This window comes from Mus caroli, chromosome 4 (genome assembly GCF_900094665.2).
Source record: "Mus caroli chromosome 4, CAROLI_EIJ_v1.1, whole genome shotgun sequence".
Classification (NCBI taxonomy): Eukaryota; Metazoa; Chordata; class Mammalia; order Rodentia; family Muridae; genus Mus; species Mus caroli.
The window spans coordinates 37,318,769-37,339,084 of record NC_034573.1 but is presented as its reverse complement, the minus strand read 5'-3'; the positions used below and the strand labels follow the sequence as shown (position 1 = coordinate 37,339,084).

The window sequence follows — 20,316 nt, the reverse complement described above, 5'->3', positions numbered from 1 at the left end:
CTTCAACCACTGAGAATTGCTATCCTTGGCTCTGGGGCTCTCTTCTGGTATGCTTGGACAATTTAAGAGATATAAAGGCACTTGTGATTCTTCTCTTAGTCACTATGGACATGTGACTCTGGCTGAAATGAGCATCCTCTAGCCTCACTAATGTCTGTTTCTGTAAGATCCGCCCACCCCCAGGCAACCTTCCTTTTCCAGATGTCCCTGTTTAAATCCACACTTCACATAGCACACACAGACATCCTAATTCTAAGAAGCTCCTTCAAGCTGAGCAGGACAAACCCTGTGTGGAATTTGACCTAATTTTCAGTGGGGCCAGTCTCCTTTGGATCCCTTGAAGGCTTTTACTGGCTGGAAGAAATGCACCTGGAAAGCTATTTGCCAATCCAGAGAAGATGATTTGCTTAGGAGACAAAGGAATATAACAATGAGTCTCAGGAAAAGAATAGTCGCTCATATTCAGATCCCAGGCAAAGACAATTTATGATCACTACAGAGACTGGAATGCACATTCTTTCTCACGGGAGCAGAGGCAAATGTGGAACTTTTATGTGAATACTACATGTTACTACAGTTTCCAAAATCCCCTAATGAGCCTGAAGTCAGCAGAGACCAGGACTGAATCCATATGTCATTGACTTGACCTTAGTGTCACTTATATGCACCTTTTTCTTTTAGTTTTTCTGCCACTAGCCCAGCAAAGATTCATTCAAAAGACACCCTGGGCCTTTGAACTCCAGTCCACTATAATACATCCTCCAGTGAGCTGCCAGTGATTTCTCTATACGGGAATCTCAGAGCTCTTCCATGGTCCTCGGCTAAGTTAGACTCCTTCATTGGACACAATGGTCTTTAGGCTGCTCCCTTCCTCTCCACTCCACATCGTCCCAGTTCTCTCGTGTTGCACTGCATCATGCGTACTCTGGCGCCTGGCAGCTGCTAACAGCTTTGCACACACTATCTCATTTCACCTGCTTGGCAATTCTTGGGCACGCGTTACGCGTTTCTCGTGCTCTGGGGGAGGGGTCTAAAGCACAGTGAGCTTCTGTGACCTGCCCTCCGTCACAGTGGATGAGCGCCAAAGTCTGAGGTTACAAAGACCTGAGTAAAACTGCTCAGGCCTCCTTAGATTAACATGTGCATGGATAATTCTGTGCCTCCAATACTCTATTTCCCTCCCTCTTCCCTTCAGCTCCTTTCTTGATATCAGTTCTAGGCCTTCCTCAAAATCCAGCTAGACTTTCTGCAAAGTTGTCTCTGGCACTCCTGGCTTGGTTAAATGACCCTCCCCCCTGGGCTCCCAGAACAGTCTATGAATTTCTGGTATTAGCATATCAGATATCTAAAACTATAATAAAATATAATAAAACAACAAAAATAACAACAAATGAAGTAATTTGCCCTCATTTCTACCAAACAATAATTTCTCCCAAGGCTGTGTAAAAACTCTGTTTTACTTGACTTTGCATTCTAATACTCCATGTGTTAAATGAATAGGTGGGTAAATGAGCTCTGACTGAGGACTCATAGAGGAAATAAGAACTAATGGAAAAAATATGACTTTTTGTTTGTTTGTTGATATGCAATTGAACAGAAACTCCACGAGTTTACTCGAGTGCATACCTTGTCTCATGAAAATAAGATTCAGAGAAAGTAGAAAAGTAGATAGCAAAATAAAAAGATTAAAGCCAAGTCCCTGGAGCATCTGCAGGCCTTGTTCAGAGCTTTGTTCATTATTATGCTGGAGCAGAGAGATCAAATATTAAAACATCTGCATGGTTGAAAGATTAAAGCTGAGAACAGTATCTTTCACTAGCCAAAGAGAATACATAAATGAGTGATAGAGAAACCCAGAATATACCACAAGCTAAACAAAGGCCCCAGAAAAAACTCCCATGGAGACCAGAACCAGTGGAAGGTTTATAAAACCTTTAAATGCAGAAGCCTAAGTATATGGCTGGCATAAAAAGAACATTTAGAATGAGAGAAGGCAGCATGAAGAAAAGATCTTAGACTAGTGGCTCTTAACTTTCCTAACGCTATATTAGACCCTTTAATATAGTTCCTCATATGTGATGACCCCCAACCATAAAATTATTTTCATTGCTATTTCATAATTGTAATTTTGCTGTTATTAATCATAATGTTAATATTTGTGCTTTCTGATGATCTTAGACGACTCCTATGAAAAGGTTGTCTACCTCCAAAAGAGTCATGACCCACAGGTTGAGAACCACTGTCTCAGATCTTTACTAAGGTCCTCCAAGGAAGCATTACAGCTTGGATATATTCACTAAGAGATGGGTGTTCAATAGATTTCCATCATTTTGGTCCTACTGCCTTTCAAGATTTATCACCCTTCTTTTATGTTCCCATTGTTGAACCAAGAATGAATTCTTCCTCCTTGGAATCTCTTCGCTCTTATGCCTTCCTCAAAATACTTCTAAAAGACCACACTGGGCGGATACACATGCGCGTGTGTGAGACTGGGGGGTTCTTCCGGAAACACTTAAGACTTCTCTCAGACCTGGCTTGGAACATTTTATATACATATACATTCACACATACAGATATACACACACACACATATGTATACTTGCTGGACTGTGTGTGTTTGTTGCACTAAAGGAAAGTGAATCTGCAAAAGCATAAGTTAGCAAGACATAGCTGTAATTGAGTTATTGGAACTAAAAAGAAGTCCTGCTGGGCAGTGGTAGCGCACGCTTTTAATCCCTGCACTTGGGAGGAAGAGGCAGGCGGATTTCTGAGTTTGAGGCCAGCCTGGTCTACAGAGTGAGCTCCAGGACAGCCAGGGCTATACAGAGAAACCCTGTCTCGAAAAAAAAAAAAAAGTCTTGGCTTTTAAATGGTTGGCAGAAGAGTTATATAGTTGGAAGAATCCAGATAGATGGGACTGGAGAAGTGGCTCAGCCAGTAAAGATACCCTTCACCAAGTCTGATGACCTGAGTTCAATCCCTGAGACTAATATTCTAGAAAGAGAGAACCAATTCCTACAGGTATTCTTCCTACTCCCATGTATGTATGTGCACACACGTCCATAAACCACAACATAATCAAATAAATGTAATCATTTGTTTAAAAAAAAAATGAACTAAGTTTCCAAGCATTGAGTTAGAATCTAACCTAGAACAGATAAAGTAGTTCAGATTCACCGAAGGCTAGGCTCAGCCTCGAGAGTCAATCAGTGAATATGACTGATTCTGGTCTCAGAAGACCATGAACTGACGAATGAGTCACCACAGGGAAAAGTTAAAACTTCATGCCAACAGCTCAGAGCCAGATATAGTCTCAGGGGAAGGCAGTGCAGAACTTACATGGTCCAAACACATCTGATCAAAATTAACCTTGAGATAGTAAAGGTAAAAGAAAGAGGCTGGGATGGCCTGAGAATTCCACACAAATCGAGCCACCAAACTGCTCAAAGCAAAATTTATCACAGCCATTTCTGTTCAGCTCAAATATGCATGTGTTGTTTTATAGAAAAGCCTTTTGTCAATTCATAGACATCTAGGCTATGAGACAAACAGTCCAAAGTCAACTGCTTGCTCATCCTGGAGAACATCAAGAACTTTATTTTGAGCTTCTTTCCACCATGAATTTCTAGTAAAGAAAAACTGAGGCTCCTAAGAGCTGCTGTCAGCTGGCCTCACTAACTCCAAACCTCTTACCAGCTGATACTGGTGACTGTAGAGGTCATGGCAGTTGTTGAAGATGTATTCATATGTAGAGTTCAAGCAGGCTTTCACACAGTCCTTTACCACCTGGCTGGCTCTTGGAGGGCTCTGAAGTTCTTGCACCTGCCAGTTAACAGAAGAAATATGGGCCGGGGGTTCTGCGCACCTAGGTGGGATATCCACCCATCATCCCTGCAAATCTACTCCAGATTCATTTCACTCTTCCAAGTCCTCAAACTTCCCCAGTGTTATGGTTTGAATGAAAAATGTCTCCCATAGGTTCATGTTTTAAGTATTTAGAGGTACTGTTTGGAGAGACTGTAGAACCTCTGGGACATGGTATTGAGTTATCACAGATCACTAGGAGCAGGCCTTTGAGGGTTAGTGTGTCCCAGCTCCCTGTTTTACTCTCTGCTTCCTGATCCACCAAGATGTGAGAAGTAAAAGAAGCCAGTCCCCCCTGTCCTGGACTAAGCCCCTTTGCTGTTCATTCCCTCCCTGCCACAATGAACTGTATCCCGAGAACTGGGATCTAAAGGAAACCTCCTGCCCTTTGAGTTGTGGCTGTCAGGTATCCTATCACAGTGATGAGAAAACCCATGAACACTGGCAGCAGGTTAGCAGATGAGGAGAACTTCTAGGCCTTCCTCACTGATCTACGGATTACATATCTCCTAGAAGTAACCCGGGGACAGCTATGTTTGGAAATGGAAACTGTTGCCTCAAGACTGTCCAACGACTCTTACTCTCCAGGTGTTGATGACCAAGTCCTCAGCCCAGCACTGACCAGCTGTGTCCACCCTTACCTTCATCCTGAAGAAAGTAATGCTGGTCAGCAAATCCACTGTAGATTTTAAATCCTGAAGCCGCTCAGGGCTCCCAGCAGGAAAGTTATTCTGTTACAAATCAAGCAAATGTGAAGAAAGGAACAGAAGAACACAAAACCTTCACTGCCAAAAGTAATGAACCCAAAATTTCCCTAGCTGCTGCCCACTGGGATTTTCTGTCGCTGAGCCACTTACATTACTGGGTTCACTTTTTCCTCCCTACTGAACCAGCAGGTCCTTACCTACTGCCAAGATGAGTACTTCACATCTCAGAAAGCCATACTTCTTCCCCGAACCTGCCTCCCATGAATGTGTGAGTGTTTATTCAGATAAACATAGATACAGTCAGTCCCTGCCATGCACTCTCTCTACCTCTGTCCCTCCTCAAATGAAGCTTCTTACACACAGTAAGTACTTCAGAAGCTAGAATCTAACTCTGTATCACAGATACAGATGAAGACACACTATAGACCACACAGATCCAGAGCTGTACTTTCAGTCAATGCTGCTCTTCTATGCTCTGGAGCCAGCAGATGGCAGAGTTCTGAGCACAATCTCTGAAGTGAATTCCTTAAGACTTCCCTGCATGTCATAAATTATTCTCTTTGACATAAATTTTAGGAGGAAGCTGCTGTGGAGAGATGAAGGGAAAGACTGAGCTATTCTCCACTCCATCAGTTTTAAGCCTACAGATGGCTACTGGTGCCAAAAATAATATGTAGTTATTTCTCCATTATTCACAAATGGAGGATAAGGAAAGTGGAGATAACCAAAGCCTCACTTTGTTAATTTGGAGGCTGCTCTTGTATTTATTCTCTAAGGTGTGTGGATTGCCTGCTCTGGAGAGGAGTGACACTTTAAGTGACAAAGGACATGTAAGATCTAACTTAGAAGAGACTGAGAAGCTGACCACTGTTTCATCCTGAGTCATCCCAGGTACCCACACTCCTACATCCATTTCCTCCTGTACCAGAAAAAGATAGGACACCTAACACACTGTACTTGTTCAAGACAGACTAATCTTTGTTCCACTAGCCAAAGATCACACCTCTCTTGGGAACTGAGAAGAGAGAGAGGGGGGGGGGAGGGAGGGGGGAGAAAGATGAATATGGCCAAGTAATATTTGTAAGGGAAGTTCTGGCAAAAACTATGTTATTATGACGTTGGATTGGATGATAAGAAGGAGTTGGAAAGCCACCTGTCACTAAAAGCAGCTGTACCTGCTACTTGTACACTGCAGTGAGGTCAGAAGAACCACGGGTGTCAATGGCATTGCCCATCCGAGTGGGTATAAAGACACAGACCAGTTCCCGTGCCTTTCATCTTACTGCTAAGCTGTGCCTACGTCCTCCAGATTGAGTCTGAGATTACTCATTACTTTTCCCACATCATGTCTTCACTTACCCTGTATGTAGAGAGGTCTATTCTCAGTGAGTTGTGTAGCTGGTCCAGCAGTTTTACAAATCTTTCTTTCTGAGGGTGAGAAAGAAATAATAGGAAAGAGAAGCAATCTGTTTCTGAGCCCCCTCGATTACAGTAGAAACAGAACTACTACAGACAAATCAATATAAAGGAAAATGGATGAGGTGAACCCTGTTAAAATCTTTTAGCAGTACTGTCTTGAACCAGGAACCCTTTCATACTGGCATGTCTCTGGGGGAAAGCAATCTCTTTCTAAATGCATGATGTGACCAGTGACTTCATCTCTCTCTCTCATCTTAGTCAGCAAAAGGAAATCCAAACACTTTCTCCAACCTGTTAGAGCTTTAAGTACAACATTTACTGGTGGTCAGAAGCTTTAACGGTCTGCACAGATTCTTCATGTCCTATCTAAAAGATGATCAACCCCCCAAGGCACTAGAGAGCATAGTAAGAAATAAGTGACATGACTCAAGAGAGCTGGGAGACAGGTGTCCCTGAGCACTGACTGCCCTGTGAGTCCGAGGCCCCACCTACAGAACAGGTTCACTGAACAAAGGATGTAGGGCTAGGAGGGACCTCATCCTGGGAGTCTTGTAATGCTTTGCTCTTCCCAACCCTAGCAGCAGAGTCTGGGGAGGCTAAGGTGAGGGTCATCTAGCTGAGTTATCCTAGGTCTGAAAAGCCCAAAATGGCTCATAAGGAAGAGAGGTCTGGAACTGTCAGGGTTAGGCGATGTGGGACTGAGAGGCTGCAGAGGACAAGTATGGTCTTCAACAGTTTCTCAGAGCCACAGCCCTCAACGTCCCTCAGGAGCCCGTCTAGCTTCCTTTCAGGTAGTAAGTACCTTGGAAGGGCTGGGGACAGACAGCCCACAACCAAACCCTTAAATGAGCAGCTGTTTGCACAAAGTGGGCCTGGGGAGCCAGGCACACACACGGACAGGAGCAGTGCACACATAACACCTGCTTCCAGCTACCTACATTTTGTCATCATGGCCTCAATCAAAGACACTTCCAAGCTCTGAAGCTCTGTCCCCTAAGGACACTTTCCCTGCATATACTAAAATATTCTGGGTCTTTCTCATTACATTACAGGCCCTTGCCTTTCCCCCAAGCCTCACTCTCCCACATCTGCATTCAGCAAAGTAAGTCCGTGTCCAGTCAAAGTCTCTCTAGCTTGGGGCCTGGGGGTGGGGGGGATAGAGACTGGGCCTCTACCTCTTCTCTGTCACCCTGGTGCCGAGGAGCCTCTTGGGTTTCTCTGTGTAGCCCTGGATGCCCTAGAACTCATTCTATAAACCTCGAAGAGCTGGGATCAAAGCTGTGCACCACTACTACCCTGCTGTTCTGGGGCATTCTTAACAGCTTTATAGCCAGAGTCTAGCAGTGATGATGGGAGAAAAAATAGTGATGCATTTGAAAAATGGTCAGAAAGACACAAGAAGTCTCTCTTTAACCAAGTTCCCTGTACTTTTTCTTAGTGTATATTTTAATATTGAAATATATAAATATATACTAATTTAATAGTTTTCAAAGAAAAAGTATCATTAAATATGGAATCACATGCCTGTAGGCTGTTAACACATTTCCAGAATTCATTACATTGAGTACATTAATAGATACTGATTAAATAAATATATAATGGGACTTGATTGGATTAATCAATTACATTAACACATCTACAGAAAAACTCTATTAACAGCAAAACCATTACGAGTTCCAAAAATCAGGGATCACAGAAACAAAGACTGTGAGGATTACATAAGATTACTGATGTAATTTTATGCCTACAGAAAGAACTTTCATGAGGGGTCATTTCATCCTGTTTATCCTGAATTTATGTCAGGTAACATTCTGAGTAATGACTATAAACACTGTGATTCAATTGTGGTGGGCCCACAGCACAATGTCTTCTAAAGCATAGAGGAGTCTAAGGATAGTCTGTTAGTCATCTCATCTAGAAGGAAAAAGGCTGTCTTTCAAGATAGCAACTCTCTGAGAATTAGGCACATCAGTCAACTCTACACAACTGGCCAGAAAACAACAAACCATCAACTGACAGCATTTGGATACACGTATTTCATCACACTCACACCAAAGTTGGAGGCCGCAAAACGATCAGATGCAGAGACGTTAGTGGAAGCAGTTGTGTGAGCATAATAGGCATTGATGTTGGCCAGTAAGGTGCTCATCACGGCTGGTACACCAGGACACATGTACTTGGATGACAAACATGCAAAGTGCCTGAAAAACAGAATCCTTGTTCTCAAAGACTCTTCACAGACTGCAGCAGTAGCCAAGTAGGAACCCAATTAAAGTTTATGGAAGTGCAGCCAGGTCAGCTAACTAACTCCCTCTGCTTATGCAGAATGGAGTCCTGTGTGCATTGCTATGGCAACATCACCAATTGACACTTCTCCCAGTAGGCAAGAATTTCTTTTATAGGAGTGCTGGTAGATTCCATAGAGAAATATTTTCCCTACAGTTTAGTGAACTTGCTGACTCTCAGGGTAATCTAGGTCAGCTTGTTAGTTATGCACATAGGTACATCGACAAAAACCTGTTGTATTTGCTTAGGCCTGTGATCTCTGGTCCTGTGTCTTTTTATATCCACTCATTCCTTTTTCCTTTCCTAACCATGATCTTGATGGGTAAAGAGGCATCCTGAGATGCTGGCAATATAGTCCTTTTCTAATGTGTGCTTCTTTGCCTTGGGACATAGACACACTCCACCCAGCTCAAAGAGAAAAAGTATGAAATCATTGCACTTTATGGCTACTAAGCACCTGTCTACTATGTCCTGTGCCTTTGTTAGCTACCCAAAGTATTAGTAGCTACTTCCCAAGACCCCAGGGAGCCTCACGTCATGGCCTGATAAATGGACTCGATGCCATAGCGCATGGCGAATTCATCCACAATTTCTTGGGCTGTCTCATCAAAGTACACCTTCCATGCATCGTCCCCTCGGGCCTCTGGGATCCAGACTCCTCCACTGCCCTGAATGTCTGTGAGGTAATGGAAAAGGTTCTGCAGAACACGGAGCAGAGAGAAAGGTGGGTTACAAGCACATCATAACTGAAAATTGCAGTAGAAAATTTTCTGTCATGTCACTGCTCAGTTCTTCCAGGGGAAGAAAAGAGTGGTCTGGTCCTTCAAGAGTACCCAGAATAGCACAGTGAGCCAAGAATAAACAAAACAAAATGGTCCTAGATCTCCAGCCACCTGCCAACCTTACTTACAGTCAGAAGCCCACCCCTGCTTTCCAACCCTCCACTCACAAAGTGTTGCTCACCTCATGGAGACATGTATACTGTACATGGTACGGGGCCACCTTCTCCTCCCCCTTGATCTCCACACTGATTTGAAGTCGGATAGCCCCTGAGACGGCTGACTTGTCTGTTCTCTTCTCTACAAAGGAAGAGAGACTGGGGATTCAGAGCAATGCAACTATCTACAGACAGTTAATCCAAGGGGGGAAATGGCACCAAGCCAAGTGGCCACATATTCTACAAATAACCCTGAACTAAGTGGGAGGACAGGAGTGGTCAGGGCCTTACAGGGAATAAGGGGTTAGGATGGAGACTAGAAGATCTGAAACTTGAGGGATGTCCAAGCTAGAATGTGTTTTAGCCATTGCCATTCTGTTTTCCACCCCACCAATGTTCAGCACTAAAGGCAAGACAGGTCTGTACAGGGGTATATGATCTGAAGCTTGGTAATTTAGCAGATTTCTAGATAGCCACGAATGGTCTCCAATCACAGTAACACTTTATGGTTCAGTTTCCTCACCCAGATTGTACCAGACATCCATCTCTCCACTCAGTGTTCGAACTTCAATGATAGTTTGGCCAAGGAAATCATCTGACTCTCGCTTTAGCCGCTGCTTTACTCTGGACTTGATGTCATCATCCTCATCCCACACGCGTACCTTAATTCGATCAGAAGAGTTGTGGCACTCACTGTGGAAGAGGCGGGTAGAAGATTAGGTTAGGCAGACCTAGCAGCATCACTACCACTGCCAACGTCCACCCCAAAGGGCCACCAAAGGGCTACCAATTCCAAGTGAATTGAGGCTTTCAGTCCTTAGGGATGGGAAGGAAGTGAGTGGTTATGGTCAATTCTGGCTTCTTATGCAGCTAACTATATCAGCAATTCCAATGGAACGATACTCCAGGGCTCCAGAAAGAACTGCCAGTTCCCTCCCCAGAGTCCTAGACATGAACCCATAAGGTGCTACATGACTGGTAGGTCATATCTGCTTAGCTTTCTAACTTCCTCACGTACCTAACTCTGTGCTTACGAACTTCTATCCTTCTTTACTTAATGGGTCTCTCTTCTGTGGTGTTTTTGCTTTGGGGAAGGGAAGAAGGTCTCCCATCTTGCTCCCCTCCCCAGCGGTTGTTTTCTGGACCTTGGTCCCTCGCCCCGAATCAGTACTAAGCAGATTGTGCTACTGTTCCCCTGTTCTTATGTGTTCCCACATCCAAGACATTTCCACTAAGATGCTACACACAACGACCCTTCTCCAGGAAACAACAGGTAAGTCAACCACGAGCTGCTGCAGGACAGACACCGACTGTCACTCATTCCTGGATGAACAGCATCTATCTGGTCAAGCATCTTGCACAGGATAAAAATTGAGTGAATTGTTCATCCATAATGGTAAGAGATGATGATCATAACCACTTCATTTACAAATGGTCATATGAAAGCTGTCACCAGGAACTATTCAGATTCTCAGACAAATGGGTCTTAGTAACTGCTGCCTGGACTGGAGAGTAATTTTACTGTACCCCAATCCTTTTCCATGTGAGTGCCCAGGGAGTCAACAGAACCTGTTCTCTATTACAGCCATTCTGCTCAGCAGATTCAAAGCCAAAGTCTTGATCTTACACCTTGGGAGTAGGGATGTGAGACAAAGCCATCTGGCAACTCCAGACTTTCATCCAAGTTCTAGGCGTTAGTGAAACAGCCGAAAGAAAGAGAGGCGAGGAAAAGGAAATGGAGGAATATGCTGGGACAGGAAAAAAAAGAAAAACACCTCCAGACCCAAGATTTCATCTCCAAGCCATAATTATCCAATTATAGGCCAAGAGCATTCTTGTCTCAATCCTGAGAAATCCTAAAACTTGCTAGGCAGGCTAGGAAGCCTGCATGGTGGTAGGGAGATATTTTCCAATGCTAGAAAAAGCACTGGCCATAAATGGACCTCGTTAATACAGTATCTGGGTAAATTACTGTAAGAAGAAACCCAAAGAAAGTATGGCTGTTGCCCAGTGAAGCATGTGATAATCTCCTATCTTTGTCCAGTCTTAGAGCTCAAGTGGGTTGTAGTACCACTGCTAAAATATGCATATTTCCAGAAAGGTCAGTCAGATGTGCCCAGCCCCCTGTGACTTACAAATGGAACTTCTCTTCCCAAACAGGATTCAAATTTCCAAAAATGGTCTTGGTGCGCTTCTTGGTTTTCCCAACTTGCACAGTCACATAGGGGTCACTGGATCCTGTCTTGTCTTTGGCTTGTAGGCCCTGGGCACAAACCACTGCAACCCAAGCATAAATCAAAAGGTTTAGGGCACATGTCAGAGTTAAATCAGAAGCCCCCATGGAGCTAATCACAGCCTCTGCCATTTAAAGACATCTTCCTATGCATGTGCAACAAACCTAACCTCACTTCTCTGTATCTACCCTTAGCTCCAGGCTACCAGCCTCTTCCTCAAAGCTCAGTCCAAGAATCCCATCCCTGTCAGTCACCTTTGTGACTCATGACTGCATCACTGACCCTCTAATGTGCACATGCTTCAGCCCCACACATTTTACCCACAAACCACTGGTGACTGTTTCCTGGTCTCCTCCCACCCCCAGCTTTTAACCGAGTGTACACTATCAGGCTGTTAGGATGTCCCTGTATTATGGTTCATATTGTTTGCAAGTACTTGCCTCTTGTAGCACCTAGTTTAAATGAGGACGGGTGAAGAATGACAGGAGGTTCTCTTTCTCTCAGTTGCAGCTTCTCTCTCAACCCCTTGACATGCTTCCTCTCAAGCTCTGCCCGCTGCCCAGGTCTCCCTAAGCTCTCACACCTTAGCTTCCTTACCCGTGATGGTAATTTTGGCTGACCACTTGGAGGTGCCATCCAGGACACTCTGCTTAACTGTTTTCATCTGCTGCACATGCGCAACTTTGCTCACTGTGAACACATCCCGGATAACCTCAAAGATCTCTGGTTTATTCCGTTCTCGGATCTTCATACGGTCCTTCATGGCCATGATAATGTTCTGAGTCCGGTCCTCAGCTCCATGCTTGGAGCTCTTTTCAGCAGCCCCTGAAGGATGGCCCAGAAAGTAGACCTAAGCAATAGTTCACCTCCTAGACCAAGGTCAAGCTGAGGCAGAGTGTCGGGAAGAAGCACGGACAATGGGAGAAGCTTAAGGATACTACGATCTCACTGTGGGGCCATGGCCAGGCCAGAGGAGTTGAGAGTGCAATTTGAAGGGCAGCAAACTCTTGGTAGTGATGGTGGGAGTTCATTATGCTATTCTGTTTAGAGAAATGTTGGAAGAGGTTCCATCGAGTCTCTAAAGTCAAATATCACCAAAGGGTGTCTCCAATATCATGAAGCAATGGTGGGTGGCCATGACAATACGGCTAATCTTATCTGCCAAGCATGACACAAATCCCAGCAGTGTCTCAGAACACAACTGGGTTCTGCTTTATGGTCCTAGTGCTTTTATTCTCAGCAAATAGTGTAGTGTAGTATCCACTCCTAGCTTTGTGAACCACTTTTTCTCTATGAGGAAACACAAATTCTTATCTCTTGGGATTTTTCTTTTCCTTCTTCCCCCTCCCTCCGCCTCCCCGCTTGTTTTGGTTTTTTGTTTTGTTTTGGTTTTTTTTTTTTTTTTTTGAAGATAGGGTCACTCTATGTCACTATGTAGCCTTAATTGTCTTAGAACTCCCTATGTAGACCAGGCTGGCCTTGGATCCACAGAGATCTGCCTGCCTCTGTCTCCCAAGTGCTGAGTTTAAGGGCATGTGACACCATACCTAGCAGGATTATAATACACATTCTTTCAACATAAGCAATGGTGCATACTATTCAAACTGGTGTTCTGGAATCAAATGAATCCTGCAAGAGACCCTAGCTCCATAGAAGGTGTAATGGCTGGTCTTGTGTGTCAACTTGACACAACTGGAGTTATCACAGAGAAAGGAGCTTCAGTTGAGGAAATGACTCCATGAGATCCAGCTGTAAGGCATTTTCTCAATTAGTGATCAAGGGGGAAAGGCCCCTTGTGGGTGGGACCATCTCTGGGCTGATAGTCTTGGTTCTTTAAGAAAGCAGGCTGAGCAAGCCAGGGGAAGCAAGCCAGTAAAGAACACCCCTCCATGGCCTCTGCAACAGCTCCTGCTTCCTGACCTGCTTGAGTTCCGGTGATGAACAGCAATGTGGAAAGTGTAAGCTGAATAAACCCTTTCCTCCCAACTTGCTTCTTGGTCATGATGTTTTGTCCAGGAATAGAAACCCTGACTAAGATGGAAGGCTATAGAAAGTACAAAGGATTTTCCCTAATGGAGTTGAAGAGAGTGCTGTAAGACCCACTGTTTGGAAAAGGAGTAACCCTGGACTCAGCACCTTATTTTTCTGAGTAGATCCCTTGGGACAGAGCAGAGCAGAGCAATGAAAAGTCTGACACGAGTGCTCTTTGCTCACTGTTTTAGAAAGGCCCTGTTGCCCACTCCCCATCCCTCATCCCATGGGCACTCACGCTGTAGGCAGTCAGCATTGAGCAGGTCCTGGCACTTCTCATGGCACTTGACTCCACACTCGCTGCAGCGCATGCCTTGCCGGGCAAGGCCCCAGAGCAAGCCTTCACACTCATAGCAATAGGTAGGTGTAGTGGCAGACCAGACCTCAAAGTTGTGGGGCGTGGTACACGAGATGGGGTAGATTAAGGCCTGCAGAGTTTTCTTATACACATGAGATTTCTGAAAGACACACACACACCATCACAGACCAACAACTATATGACTGTATTAGGAAGAACTGAGACACTATGGGACAGTCAGGTCCATGGTTTCTTCTCTGGTAGTGGATAACACATCCTAGCCTGGACCAACCCAGAGCCCAGCCTGGCACAGAAAAGGCCACACTAGAATGTGCTTCTAGTTACCTATTGTGTGCCCAACTGTTGAGTCTGAGCATTCATTCACTCTAAGGAAGCAAGGGGTAATGGGCTCACTATAAACCCCAAGTTCAGTGGTCATATAGTTCAACACTCCAATATGGACTCTTATTTCTCCAAATGTAAAAACTGAGACCACACTATCTTGGCAACTATATGCCAGAATTTAAAAATTCATAGTTAGTATGGCTACAGAGATGACCAATCCTGAGGCCAGCAGACTCACACATGTCCGTGAGTCACTTACCAGTTCTTCATCCTTGAGAGAGGTACGTGTAGCCATAGCAGATGTAATCCCAGCTTTCCGTGACTGGACCAGTGACTGTGAGAAAGAGTTGCCTGTCAACATTGGCTGCCACAAAAGACTGGCAGGGCCCTGAGAAGGCAGCTTCAGTTTCTAAAGCCACTTGACTACAACTGACACCATTCTATTTTTGCTGTCACTAGACTCTACCCCTGGGTAACAGGTAATAGAGCCTCAGGTTAAGATGTAAAACCCTAGGTCCTCAAGGGACTGTTCTAGCAATGTTAGAACAGTACTTCCTTCAGGATAGCCACCACCCAAAGGGCTTTCCTCTTCATTATTCTTAGGTGTCTTATTCCATAGAAATCAAAGAAAAATGAAAAGCTTATAATTATAGTAAAAAATGGGTCATAAGAATAACACACTAACACACACACATACATGTTATCAGAGTCACATATAAGAACTGCCCATGCTGACCCCTATGCCCAGGTACCGCCCCACACACAGTCCACAGTGGATACAAAGGCCAAAAGCCCAAATAAATGGCATTTGACAGTAAAAGGGGGCAGTGGAGGCTAGACAGGATGGAGAGTAAAGTTCAAGAACTAGAGCTGCCCTGCTTGCAAGGTCCTTGTGTAGAGGAACCTCACTTTTCTGCCAAGCCCAAGCCTTAAAGGCGGCCCCTGGCAGACACATGACTTTATCAAGGCAGCAGACATTGGATAGGCAGATCATATTTGAGTCTAAGCAAAAACATCAGCTATGAGGGGCCCAAATAATTGTGGATGTGGACTCTTAATAGGATGGGGAAGGGCTCTGGATGCACTCACCATAGCCTGTGTAGAGGAGAGCAAAGAAAGGAACAACATGGTGTTAAAGTCCACTACGGGCATAAACCTTTCAGAGGCATCTGAGTGGTTCTCTCCTGCAGTTTACCACAGGAAGCATGTTCTAATCACCTCTGCCTCCATCTACTCAAAACTGTATCCAACCCATAGAGCTGCCCCGGGCCCAGGCTGAGTGCCCACTCTAGGGACAATTATGTCTCAAAGCGAAAACAGGCGAGGGTAAAAGACAGAGGAGGGAAGCAAGATATGATCCAGACTTGCTTGTAGAAAAGGAGGGACTACCGAGAAAAGAGAAAGATGAAAGGTGAGATAGGAGATAAAGAAAATATGACATCAGAATCCACCTTCTACCAGCTAGATGAAAAACTGGTGGAAGAGAAGGATCAGAAAAGAATAAGAGAATGAGAAAGGAGGTGTGGACATGGAAGGAGATATGTAAAGAACGAAATGATGAGGGGAAGGGAAGTTACATTCCCATTCACCCAGTGAAGGAGAGAGAGGCTGGTGGGAGGAAATGAAAACACAAGAAAGTAAAAGGGTAGATAGGGAAACCAGAATGGACAGAACAGGAAGAAATAAGAGTAACAGGAGTAGAAAATGGGAAAAAATGAGGGTTTGGGTCTTGTTGAACCCTCATACCTTATATCTGGCTCTAAGAGCTCCGGCACCCTGGGAAAGCCTGGCCCCACTCTCTTCCTACCCACTCACAGGCTATGAAAAATTCCTCACACTGATCCTACTTTAGAAAGCACAGCTAAGAATAGGAGATTTTGGTCATCCTGGAAGTCCCAAGAGCACCTCAAACTCCTAAGCCTGATGCAATTCAGTTGTACAAATGTTTTATCATTGCCTCTCAGTGTCTTAGGTTAACAGACACAGTCTATAGAACTTGTATTTTAGGAAGAGGTTTCATTTGGCCTCTAGAAAGAATTAAGCTCCAGTTAAGCATAATACACACTAAGCTCAGTAATCTAAATTAAGGGCTTGAGGCTAGAGTCAGGTTCCATTTCAGGTTATCAACGAAGGTTGTCAAGCTACCTAGAGAAATTAAGATGTCTGATGTAAGGCCTCTGAATTCAGCACTGAAGGTATAAGCCACAAATATTCTAAATAGGAACTTGACTCATTGAAGAACCCAGGCCTCTGACTTGGGAGTAAGTTAGAACTAGGTCCCACTGAAACCATCATTAAGTAACAGTAACTCTGCAATGACTGATTCTAAGCCTGACAGTTTGCCAAGACCTTGTGGGGTGTACACCCAAAGACTGCTGCCTAAGCTAAGGCCAGGGTCTTGACTCACCAGATCACTGACAAGTGGCAATGGCTTCTTCCTTCGTAGATCTGGCATGCTGTCGATGCCATAGAGCCCTCCAGCTGGCCTAAGGAGAGAAGAGAACATCAGAATCTCGTCTAGCCTTGAGTTACTCTCACAGTCTGTGCTCTACTACCCTTATCTCCCTCTGCTCAGAGGAATGGTGAACTAACCTTGGAGAGGGAAGGGAAGGAAGGGAAGGCAGAAAGAGAAGGAAGGAAATCCAAGGGATCCGTCTGGAATCTCAGTGCTTCCTGCCATTTCAGCAAAGGTCTGAGAGCTCTTCTAACTCACTGAAACAGTTCAAGGCATTTTTGTTGATTTGAAGATGCTTATACTCCAGAAGGCAAGGTGGGAACTGGTGACCAAGAGAGCTTTCTCTCCATATAGACCAGTGAACTCCCCCAAAGGAAGTCTTGAACAGTCTAGGCTACAACAGAGTCTACAAGGTGGCTCTACCAGAAGAGCCAGCTGCCTAGGTAAGCGAGACTACTATGAAATGACATGCTGAGGAGACTTCCATCTAATCACAGACAATCATTGGTCTGTCTACTTGAGCCTTCTGACACAAAGGATCCCCATGGTTAGATAAGCCCCATAACTCAGAAGAGGCTGAGGGATAGGACGAGAGACTTAGGAAGCCACAGGGGTGGGGGTAAGAGGAAACAGCAAAGGGATTCTGAGAGTACAGATACCTATCAACAGAGACCAGAGAAGAATTACAGCAAAAGCAACTGAAGATCTTTGTCGTTGCCTATTTTTATTAACAACATATAATTTAAAAAAGAACAAACAAGACAGAGCACGCTTCCAAAAAAGTCCCAGTCTTCCATTGCTATAGTCTGGACTCTGGCTGCACTCCTGCCAGCCCAGTCCACCAATGTTCCATTTTCTCTCTGAGTCTTGGTTTGAGTCTCAGTGTCACTTCCATAAATAAGGTGAGTTTGAAAGGGAAAAGAAGTTTCTGCTCTTTAAGGTTGGAATTATAAACTTTAACCAAGACAAATGAATCATCCCCACAACGAACCTTATGTGCTTGGCTGTGTTTTGGGAAAGGGTCTCACTACTTTGTCCAGGCTGCCCTTGGATTCACTATATAGCTAGCTTAGGATGGCCATAAACTAACAGCTCTCCTGCCTTAGAGTGCTGAGTTTCAGGTGCACACCAGCATACTCAAGTAATTCTGCACTTACTTAGTAAGAACAATGGGCTAGAGATCCTGGGTAGCCGGACTGCACACCATGATAACTGGTCTAAAGATGGAAGTCCCAGAAGAGTAACTAACTGGCCATTATAGAGGCAAAGAAGGAAGTCACCAACTCAACATACAAGATGTCAGTTAACTGCCTCAGCACAGGCAGTGGACTTTGTTTTAAAGACAGTACTACACCTAGGAAGCACAGAAAGGAAAACAAGAGGCAATTGTTTTGAAAACCCTTGCATTTTATTTTAAAGCCAATTTGGAAATGTTCTACTGGCATGTATACATTTTGTAATTTGAAAAAAAGAACCTAAAGTTCACTGAAGAAGCAACTGGTGGCAGGGATTCATAGGGAATTCAAGTTTGTAGTGAATTCTAACAGCTACAATATGCTCTGGTTAAGTCAAGTGGTTTCTGCAACAAACAATTTTTTGAAAGAGATGGAAAGGGCTGGCCTTTTCAACAATGTGCCTTGACCAAAGAAGACGAAAGGTGTGTGGAAAACGTAGTGGCTAACTTTATGATTTGATATTCTTTCCTGACAGAGTGTGAGGAGGCAGCTGAGAAGTCTGATGCCAGAAGCCTTTATAGGGCAACAGAAAAAAGGAAGGTGGGGAGGCTCTGGGGGAGCTCAAGAGGCGGGGGTCGGGGGGAGGCAGAGAAAGGCCTCGGAGACACTCCTTTCTCAAGAACAACCAGTCTGTTATGGGCAGCAGCTTAGCTTTAAAATGATTCTGGTGCAATCACATGGGTCAGAAATTCTCAGAAATAAAGCACAGACAGAACACACTGAGCTCAGAAGGGATGCCCCTTATGTCTTGACTGGAGTGGAAGGTAAGAAGTGATCCACAACAGCTGAAGCAGGTCTGAGCCCAGGGAGTAACTTAATCAGCTACACCAACAATGGATGGGAAACTTTTTCAGATAGATAAAGATACTTACTCGAATGCCCTTATTTTCTATATAAAAAGTGGCGATACGATATATAATATGATAAATAAGAAATTACACAGGCAAAGACAAACTGTTAAAGTGACCTCTCCTGTCCCAGGAGCTGCTGCACAAAGCTCCTTCTTCAACTTCTAGAGGGTCAATCAGCAGCCACTTACCCCAGACAGCTAGTGAACCCATTGTGGGGGAGGTCCTTCCTCTGCCACAATGCAGCATGTAGAGCGACTTACGTAGCCCCAGAGAAAAGCTAAAAGTAGACAGAGGTGGGATCACAGGAAACTCACTTACCCTTCTGGGAGCCACTGAGGCAAGGAGGGGTCACCATCATCTGAAATCTTAAAAAAAAAAAAAAGGAAAAGTTAGCTCATGGGAAAGATGGGAGAGAGCCTATAGGTTAGACAGTGAGCAAAGTAGGTCACATGAGCCATTCTGTGAGAGAGTCCATTTGAAGTTGAAGCCAATACCCTATTTATTACCTTGGGCAACCAGCAGGTTGCTGCTATGGGCATTGCCTGACTTTTCTCCACCATATACAGAAAGGATACAAGGTCAAGTTCTGGGGTCCTGTTCTAAGATCCACTAGGAAGAGCTAGCTGCCAGAACTCTTAGGATCCCAGGCTGACTGAAGTAAAAGGACAATTTGGGGCAGCCTGGGGTCCTCCAACCTCTAGCTCATTGAGTAGGAAATGTGTATGAGCCCAGCCTCTACATTTTATAAACTATCTATAAGAGATCATTGGGCAGATTAAATACTTGAGTTATAATTCTGGTGGATTTCATGAGAATTTTCTGAAAAATTGAAAACTGAGGGATCAAACAGTCAAGGAAGGAATAATCACAAACAGAATAAAACAAACCTTACTTTTTAAAAGGCTCTGCATAAAACAAAAGCAAAAAAAAGCAAAACTTTTAAGCAATGCAGAGAAGAGAGAATTCTAAAGTTAACAGGAGGCTCCAAGAAACCCATTGTGCATGCTTCTAAGGAATAAGAAACCTAGCATTAGTACATCTGGGGCTTCCTGGCTTGCTTTGCTCCTTTTCAACCCAACTACCCTGCCCCTTAACTACAAATGAGCACCAGGGGCAAAACTATTGTGGTTAGTTCTGGGTGGGCGTGATGGACAGTATGAGACAAGACAGAACAGTTTGGGAGCTAAGACAGGGCTAACCGGTGATGGAAAGGAGAGCAATCGCTTAGGTGAACTTGGGTTAAATGTCCATCTTAGTGAACACCTTGTCATGTTGCCTAAGCTTTAACTTATCTGTCTATTCCATCCCTATGCCACTTCATCTGCCTCCTGTCCTAGCCCTGGAAGGGATAACAGATAAGGGAGGGACAGGAACGAAGGCAGCAAAGAGTGGCTGGAACAAGCATGGTGTAGTAATAGAACAGCAGCAGGTGAGAGTGGAGGGGAAGCCAGTCTCCTAAGGGTCCTGGGGGCAGAAACAAAGGCATCTGTGCATCCCCAGTCCCCACCACAAGAATGTATCTTCCCTCTGGCAGCAGCTACTGTGCTGAGTGGATTCTCATCTCTCTCTCTTTTTAAATTCTTGGAATTAGACATTTGCCAGAAATTACTTGGTTTCAGAAAACAGACGAAAAAGGTCTTTGGGAGCTAAGCCC

General features: G+C 44.4%; 1 protein-coding gene across 9 annotated transcripts in view; it reads right to left on the bottom strand.

Annotated features, from left to right (window-relative positions):
• Window positions 1-20,316, bottom strand: part of Unc13b (unc-13 homolog B) — a 189,204-nt gene that overhangs the window by 14,645 nt on the left and 154,243 nt on the right. For 5 of the 9 annotated variants that reach the window (XM_029476020.1, XM_029476021.1, XM_021159382.2 and 2 more), the window contains 13 exons: window positions 18,981-19,027; window positions 16,529-16,607; window positions 14,381-14,455; window positions 13,717-13,936; window positions 12,045-12,272; window positions 11,349-11,490; window positions 9,737-9,906; window positions 9,240-9,355; window positions 8,811-8,974; window positions 8,041-8,191; window positions 5,931-5,999; window positions 4,506-4,595; window positions 3,694-3,822 (listed from right to left, as the gene is read on the bottom strand). In XM_029476020.1, coding sequence (XP_029331880.1) covers window positions 3,694-3,822; window positions 4,506-4,595; window positions 5,931-5,999; window positions 8,041-8,191; window positions 8,811-8,974; window positions 9,240-9,355; window positions 9,737-9,906; window positions 11,349-11,490; window positions 12,045-12,272; window positions 13,717-13,936; window positions 14,381-14,455; window positions 16,529-16,607; window positions 18,981-19,027 — 1,680 coding nt within the window. Of the gene's footprint in view, window positions 1-3,693; window positions 3,823-4,505; window positions 4,596-5,930; window positions 6,000-8,040; window positions 8,192-8,810; window positions 8,975-9,239; window positions 9,356-9,736; window positions 9,907-11,348; window positions 11,491-12,044; window positions 12,273-13,716; window positions 13,937-14,380; window positions 14,456-15,210; window positions 15,217-16,528; window positions 16,608-18,980; window positions 19,028-20,316 lie in introns of all 9 variants that reach the window. The other 4 variants (XM_029476018.1, XM_029476015.1, XM_029476014.1 and 1 more) reach the window with 1 other exon arrangement.